The 8,177-nt window shown below is 43.3% G+C and overlaps 1 protein-coding gene across 1 annotated transcript in view; it reads right to left on the reverse strand.

Moving 5' to 3' along the window:
- Positions 1–7,833, reverse strand: part of RNF207 (ring finger protein 207) — a 183,890-nt gene extending 176,057 nt beyond the window's left edge. The window contains 2 exon segments of the mRNA XM_044282148.1: positions 3,265–3,457; positions 7,778–7,833. Of these exon segments, the coding sequence (XP_044138083.1) occupies positions 3,265–3,455 (191 nt within the window). The 5' untranslated portion in view covers positions 3,456–3,457; positions 7,778–7,833.
- Between the last annotated feature and the right edge of the window lie 344 nt (positions 7,834–8,177).

An 8,177-nucleotide genomic window follows, 5' to 3' on the forward strand; every position in this document is an offset into this window, starting at 1 on the left:
CTGTGTGACAACAATATGGCATCAGGATTAGCACAGTCCACTTATCGCCCGCTGTCGTCTGCCCTACAAGCCTTTGTTCCGGCATTAGGGCTGAGCTAAAAGTAGCAGCACTCCACTTGCAGCTGTTCAGAGCGAAAGCTCCTGAGATCCACTATAGGTCATGTCAGGAATGAATGCAGAGTAACAAAAGTATGCCTCTCTGCGCCGCTGTTTGACCTTTATATCATCCGGCAGCTAAACCAACAGATCTCACTCCACTATATCTTTTGTAAGTCATCAATGGCGGCAGCATCCTATATCCAGAATCCTATATACTGAGGTCCATCTATAACAGACCTGACAGCACAATACACTGAGTATAACTAGATGGAGCAGTATGGCGCAACTGTCTCAGAACATATGAAAGCCAACGTGAGACATTTCACCCTAAACCCTCCTACAATGTATGACAGCGAAGAGCTTCTTGGTCTTTGGTTGTATGTACAAACCGGATTCCAAAAAAGTTGGGACACTATACAAATCGTGAATAAAAACTGAATGCAATGATGTGGAGGTGCCAACTTCTAATATTTTATTCAGAATAGAACATAAATCACGGAACAAAAGTTTAAACTGAGAAATGTACCATTTTAAAGGGAAAAATATGTTGTATCAGAATTTCTTGGTGTCAACAAATCCAAAAAAAGTTGGGACAAGGCCATTTTCACCACTGTGTGGCATCTCCCCTTCTTCTTACAGCACTCAACAGACGTCTGGGGACCGAGGAGACCAGTTTCTCAAGTTTAGAAATAGGAATGCTCTCCCATTCTTGTCTAATACAGGCCTCTAACTGTTCAATCGTCTTGGGCCTTCTTTGTTGCACCTTCCTCTTTATGATGCGCCAAATGTTCTCTATAGGTGAAAGATCTGGACTGCAGACTGGCCATTTCAGTACCCGGATCCTTCTCCTACGCAGCCATGATGTTGTGATTGATGCAGAATGTGGTCTGGCATTATCTTGTTGAAAAATGCAGGGTCTTCCCTGAAAGAGATGACGTCTGGATGGGACCATATGTTGTTCTAGAACCTGAATATATTTTTCTGCATTGATGGTGCCTTTCCAGACATGCAAGCTGCCCATGCCACACGCACTCATGCAACCCCATACCATCAGAGATGCAGGCTTCTGAACTGAGCGTTGATAACAACTTGGGTTGTCCTTGTCCTCTTTGGTCCGGATGACATGGCGTCCCAGATTTCCAAAAAGAACTTCGAATCGTGACTCGTCTGACCACAGAACAGTCTTCCATTTTGCCACACTCCATTTTAAATGATCTCTGGCCCAGTGAAAACGCCTGAGCTTGTGGATCTTGCTTAGAAATGGCTTCTTCTTTGCACTGTAGAGTTTCAGCTGTCAACGGCGGATGGCACGGTGGATTGTGTTCACTGACAATGGTTTCTGGAAGTATTCCTGAGCCCATTCTGTGATTTCCTTTACAGTAGCATTCCTGTTTGTGGTGCAGTGTCGTTTAAGGGCCCGGAGATCACGGGCATCCAGTATGGTTTTACGGCCTTGACCCTTACGCACAGAGATTGTTCCAGATTCTCTGAATCTTCGCATGATGTTATGCACAGTTGATGATGATGGATGCAAAGTCTTTGCAATTTTTCGCTGGGTAACACCTTTCTGATATTGCTCCACTATCTTTCTGCGCAACATTGTGGGAATTGATGATCCTCTACCCATCTTGGCTTCTGAGAGACACTGCCACTCTGAGAAGCTCTTTTTGTACCCAATCACGGTGCCAATTGACCTAATTAGTGTTAATTGGTCTTCCAGCTCTTCGTTATGCTCAAATTTACTTTTTCCAGCCTCTTATTGCTACTTGTCTCAACTTTTTGGGGATTTGTTGACACCGTGAAAATTTTAATCAATGCATTTTTCCTTTAAAATGATACATTTACTCGGATTAAACGTTTGATCTGTCATCTACGTTCTATTACAAAAAAAATATTGACATTTGCCATCTCCACATCATTGCATTCAGTTTTTATTCACAATTTGTTTAGTGTCCCAACTTTTTGGGAATCCGGTTTGTACTTTATGGAGGTCCACATCCATACCCACCAGTAGAGACCTGAGGCTACACTTAAGGCTACATCTGTGGCATAAAAAAAGTTGCAAATTATGGAGCATACCATATTTGGACCATAATTTGTGACATTTGAAGCTTCTTGCGCCACTTCTCTGAAGTGGCAATAAGAAGGAGACTACTTAGTGGGAGTGGATGGGCTTAGTGTGGCCCACCAGATTTATTATAACCTATTTCTGGTGCATGGAGTGCCAGAGATGTGACTAATTTATTAAGAGGCATTTGTCTCTTAATAAATCAAGTGCATCTTACTACTGCGCATGGGGATCAAGACTAGATATGGGAACAGCGGTCTTGATAAATGTCCACCAATGAGTTTTATGGCAGCTGCAATGCATGGGTGACAATGGTCAGAAAAGTGTCAATGGACTATTTCAGTCTCCAGTAAGAGTGGTGCCCCTTTCCCAGAGACCAGGTAGTGACATGGGAGCTGCATACAGAGCCCTATTTGTGTGTATTGTGTATAGATTGATATCCTGCCTGGTCTAGGCTTCATGTCATGCACCAAAGATCACTAAATCCCAACATTCTACTGATAATGACATGACTCTGCTGAATCTGTCTCAGTCAACACAGCAAAGCTGTGGAAAACAGCTTACTGTGTGTGCTCCCATGACTATAAGGAAAACTGCAACAATTTTGTTAACTTTTTAGACCTACCCATTGGTGCTAACACAGCTAGTCAAAATGTAGCAGCGTAGGTAGGAACCAAGTCATCCAGGATAGGAGAGAGAATTCATTGTTAAGTCTAGATGGATATATTGCGAGCATCTCATCAGGATAGCTTTGTAGCCTCTAAATAAAAACAACCATCTTTCTATTCAATGCCAGCAAGCAGAGCATTTAAAAATAATAATGCACCAATTCATAATAAAATGATGTTTTAGAACCACGGCCTCTATGCATGGCCTTAGTCTAACAATGTCCTAGCTCTGAGTTTAAGTCAGCTTAAGAAAGGGGTCCGGCAATATAACAGGGCCACATAGGCTAGGATCGGGACAGAATAAAGCTATTAAGTACACCCATTATTTCACTATTTTCACTATCTCTGTTTGCAGCCAGTGAATATGTATTGCTCTGTTTCTTGGATTGTGATTTGAGAACTGTTGCTGTTTCTTTCATGGTCACTTACCCACATAGAGGGCACGTGAGTCGGTTGTCTACAGCCCGACCACGGAGGCAGTTGGCACAGAAGTTGTGATAGCAGTCGAGCAAGCATGGGTGCTCATACTGCTCATGGCACAGGAAACAGGCAAGCGGATGACAACTGGCCTTGTCCAGGTCGTGTAGATTTTCTAGAGGAGAGAATATCCCTCCGGACATGTCTAGGATGGCAAAAATATACAGACACATTAACTTATGTATTTAAAGAAGATTATTTCCTATGTGCAGCACATGCGCTGCATGTTATACAGCAAGAGAAGCTGAGCGGATTGATATATAGTTTTGTGGTATAATGTGCATTTTATTTGTTTACCAAACACCCCTACTCTATGCTTAAGAGTCCAGTGGGCGGTCCCAATCCGTGACTGATGGCAATGTATGCACAGTGATACAGGGAAGGCTGCCAATCACTAAGTAGAAGTGATTGACTTCTAGAGCTTGTGCTCTCATACCCCCTTGTGTTTGCATAATTACATGGGTTGTTCACCCCGGAGGCCTTTCAGGCAGACCCCCCCCCCACCCCCCTCCGATGTGGCCAGACTTGTGGAAGGTATCATACTTACCTGTTCATTGCCATTGGGTTCTGGCTCCTTCGCACCCCCATGGTGCATTAGCTCTCCAGTCTCCCCACGTCAACATCTGGTTTGACAAGGGTCATGTTGTCGCTGCAGCCAATGATTGGCTGCAGAGGTGATGTGTCCACCATGCTTCATGTCACTGGGTCAAGTGAAACACCAGTCATTGGTTGCAGTGGCCACTGGGGCAACAAAGAAGCTGAAACCCAGCGGTGGGGATCAGGTAAGTATGATTCCCTCCACTGGTCAAGCCACATTGGGGGTCTTTCTGAAAGGCTCCTGGGAGTGAACAACCCCTTTAAAGTGTTTGGTTTAGAAAAGTCTATTTAAATTAACCTGTGAGAATCTTTGACTTAACATTCCATTTATGACCCTCATCTATTATGCACCTACAAACCATGTCCCTCTCTCTGGAGGACCCAACACCTCTGTACATTACAAGGACAGCCCATTGATTTCAAAGGGAACTGTGAAATGCTTCTTCTGTCCTGTGGAGGTGCTGCAGGGAAACTGAACACTTGCTGCTGGGTTCCCCCACAAATAATGAATGATTAGGGTCTGATCAGCAAAACAAGAAAACAAGTACAAAGTACAGCATATGAGTGTAAATGAGTATAGCCATAATATTACACAGCAGACGTCAAAACAATAACTATACAGTTTATGGGAGGTAAAACCTGCCAAAATTAAAATGCAATTGAAAAACCTAAAATTATAATTAAAATAATGTTTTAAAGGGTTTCTATCACCTCGTTTTGACATAATTGGCTATCAGACACTAGCGATCCGCTACTGTCTGCTCTACCAAACAATGCTATTATAATACCTTTGTGTGCAGCCGTTTGCCTAAAAAACGAACTTTTATTGATATGCTAATGAGCCTCTAGGTGCTATGGGGGCGTCTTTTCAGCACCTAGAGGCTCGGTCTACTCACACAAAATGCCGCCCAGCGCGTCCCTCCAGCACGCCCATCTCCTCTGGAATGCGATCCTCACTCTGAGCCAGCGGACAAATTCTCGCGCCTGCGCCGTGCGCATCTGTAGTCGGCGCAGGCGCAGTGACTGTCTGAACGCTCCCTGCGCCGGCATCTCCACTGCGCCATCTGTTCTTCGGAGCACTCTGACGTAATTGGCGCAGGTGCAGTGGAGATGTCTGTGCAGGGAGCGGTCAGACATTCACTGCGCCTGCGCCGAATACAGACGCGCACGGCGCAGGCGCGAGAATTCGTTCGCTGGCTCAGAGGGAGGATCGCATTCCAGAGGAGATGGGCGGGCTGGAAGGGACGCGCTGGGCGGCATTATGTGTGAGTAGACGGAGCCTCTAGGTGCTGAAAAGACGCCCCCATAGCACCTAAAGGCTCATTAGCATATCAATAAAAGTTTGTTTTTTAGGCAAACGGCTGCACACAAAGGTATTATAATAGCATTGTTTGGTAGAGCAGACACAAGCGGATCGCTAGTGTCTGATAGCCAATTAAGTCAAAACGAGGTGATAGGAACCCTTTAACATTTTAATTTCATCTAGTGTCTGCTAAATGCATGCCAAAATTAAAAAGAAAATGTAATTCCTCCATTTGAATTTTCTTTTCCAACTCCAGTGTGGGTCATAAGTGTCAAGAATAAATTTAAAAAAAATATGTTTAATTTAAATTTTCCACTTTGTCAATTAATTCTCTTCCTATAGTGGGTTTTTCATGTCAAGATAATAAATCAAATGAAAACAAAGTAGAAGCTGAAAATGGTAGATTGAGATTTCAATTTCATCTCTTGCAGGCATTTTCCCTGCCAAAAGTTAAATGAAAAAGAAAGCCCATTTGAATTTTCATTTTAACATTGTACTAACATTCAGATTCATTTAAATGAGCAGCAGTAAGCAGGGTGCAGCATGCAAAATATTTAATTCCTGACTGAACAGACAATGACTCTGTATATCCACTAGAGGGCGCTGTGCTTCTCCACATTTCCAACAGCTAAGGGTACTTTCACACTAGCGTTTTTCTTTTCCGGCACTGAGTTCTGTCATAAGGGCTTAAAACCGGAAAAGAACTGATCAGTTTCATCCCCATGCATTCTGAATGGAGAGAAATCCATTCAGGATGCATCAGGATGTCTTCAGTTCAGTGACTGAACTGTGTTTTGGACGGGGGAAATACCGCAGCATGCTGCGATATTCTCTCCATCCAAATCTCCGGCTCAGTTGCCGGATCCGGTAAAAATTTTAAAGAAAAAATAGAAACTGATCCGTTTGTCCGTATGACAAACAGAGAGACGGATCCGTTCTTGCAATGCATTGCGGATCCATCTACAAATGCTGTCCGATTGCATGCAGATTGCCTGATCCGGCAGGCAGATCCGGCGACGGAACTGCTTGCCAGATCACTCTGCCGCAAGTGTGAAAATAGCCTAACATAGGATCAAGTTTATCATTCCAATAGATGGCGCTGTGACAGTAAAATCTTAGTACTGTGCCGAATGCATAGGATAAGATTATGAGTCTAATAGATGGTGCCCATTTTTTGAGGAGTGAATTATGATTATATCATCAACTCTGCTACCTTGTTAACCCCCTAGATGCCGTGGTGCCTAATCACCTGCAGAATCTATGGGGTTAATCCGCTCTGCCATACTTGAGTGAAAACGTGGTGGACGTTGCTCCAGAAAAGGGCCAAGAAGCTTAAAAAGTCGCAAATTATGGTACACATGTCAGGCTCCATAATCGGTGACTTTTTTACATTACTATAGTGGCATAAGACAATTAGTAAATGTCCTCTATTGTGTCTGTGTGACCAAAAATCAGGGTGCATGACTTGCAGAAACGCGGAGCGTCCTTGGCATCACTGTGCTGATTGGTGGAAGAGTTCAGACCCCCATGATCAGTATTGATGGCCTACAATAGCGCTCAGCAACCTTTAGCCAGGAACGCAGCTTTAGCGTAGCTATGTCCTATTCTTATCCATGTTGCAGACAAGGACAGGCATTGTTACAATGGATCGCAAAAAAAAAAAAAATGGATGCAATACGGTTGTCACACACACACGTAATTCGGATTTTTTGTGGATCTGTGTTTTGCGGACCATAAAATACATACATTTGTGTGCATGAGCCCTTAGGGTGTGCTGGCAGATTCCACAGAAGTGAGATGCCCCTGATTCTGAGTGAAATGCATCTAGCTGTGCAACTGAAAAAGGGAATAATATGGCTGAAATAGACGAGAAGCCCAAAAAAGATCTGTTCCTTCACAGTTCTGATAGTACAGAGAAGCACAGCCATTATGCAAACTTTTTTTTTAAACTCAGATATGGTTTAAGTTTAACATGATCAACAAAATAGATAAAATTGTAAGAGACTCTCAACTATGAAAAATATTAGTATGGGTTTGCAGTGACTGTGTTCCCATTCAAAGAAGGCAAGTGGAGATCTTGAAAACAGTGAAGGCATTGAGGCACACAATAAGTCAAAAAGTTGCAGAACTTTTCATTATACATTGATTAAACTATATTTTTTATAAAACTGGGAAGCCCATTCTTCATTCATCCCCCTGCCAGGTTACGTGATCCTGTTTAATGGGCATTCCCGGCACAGTGTGACAATTAGAGCCCGAGCACCTCACACAGGGTCGAACGCAAAATATTGTCACAGGCTTCATCTATCATGGAGAAAAACGCTTCAAGGACAGGCTGCTGATCTAGTGTACAGTACAACAAAATCACTGAAGCTATTTAACCCCTTGTTCCACCAACTGCAAAAAGTAGTGGGAACCTGTCATTTCTAGGGGTGTATTTTAAGAATATACTCAATGCATAACATAATTAAAGGAACAACACAGATTTTTTTTTTTAAGAAATGGTTTAAATAATTATTGTAATAATGAAAATTGTCTGCCGCCTAATAAGAAGGGTTAGCTCACCTGCAGAGATGTGAGAGGACGGTGGGTGAATGGTGGCAGCGCCCGGGCTTTGTCCCTCTCTGTCTGCTTCCACTTGTCGGAGTAGAATGGAATGACAGATATGCAATAGCTTTTCCCAGGGCAGAATAGATACCAGTGACGTGCAGACAGTATCTAAGCTGACAGTCCTCTGCCAAGAACACATATCTTCCATAAACTTACAGATAGAGTCTATAAATGTGACCAAAATGCCCCTAAAAATATCACCAATTAGTATAATTCAATGGTGAAGAGGGGAGGGGCTTATTATATGCCTGGCCAGAGCCGTCTTTTATATTGTTTGGACCCTGGGCAAGAATTTACTTGGGCCCCCTGGATCCCGCCTTCCCACACCCTAGCAGGCAATCACGCCCTCCACTAC

The sequence above is a fragment of the Bufo gargarizans genome, chromosome 2, assembly GCF_014858855.1.
Source record: "Bufo gargarizans isolate SCDJY-AF-19 chromosome 2, ASM1485885v1, whole genome shotgun sequence".
Taxonomy (NCBI): domain Eukaryota; kingdom Metazoa; phylum Chordata; class Amphibia; order Anura; family Bufonidae; genus Bufo; species Bufo gargarizans.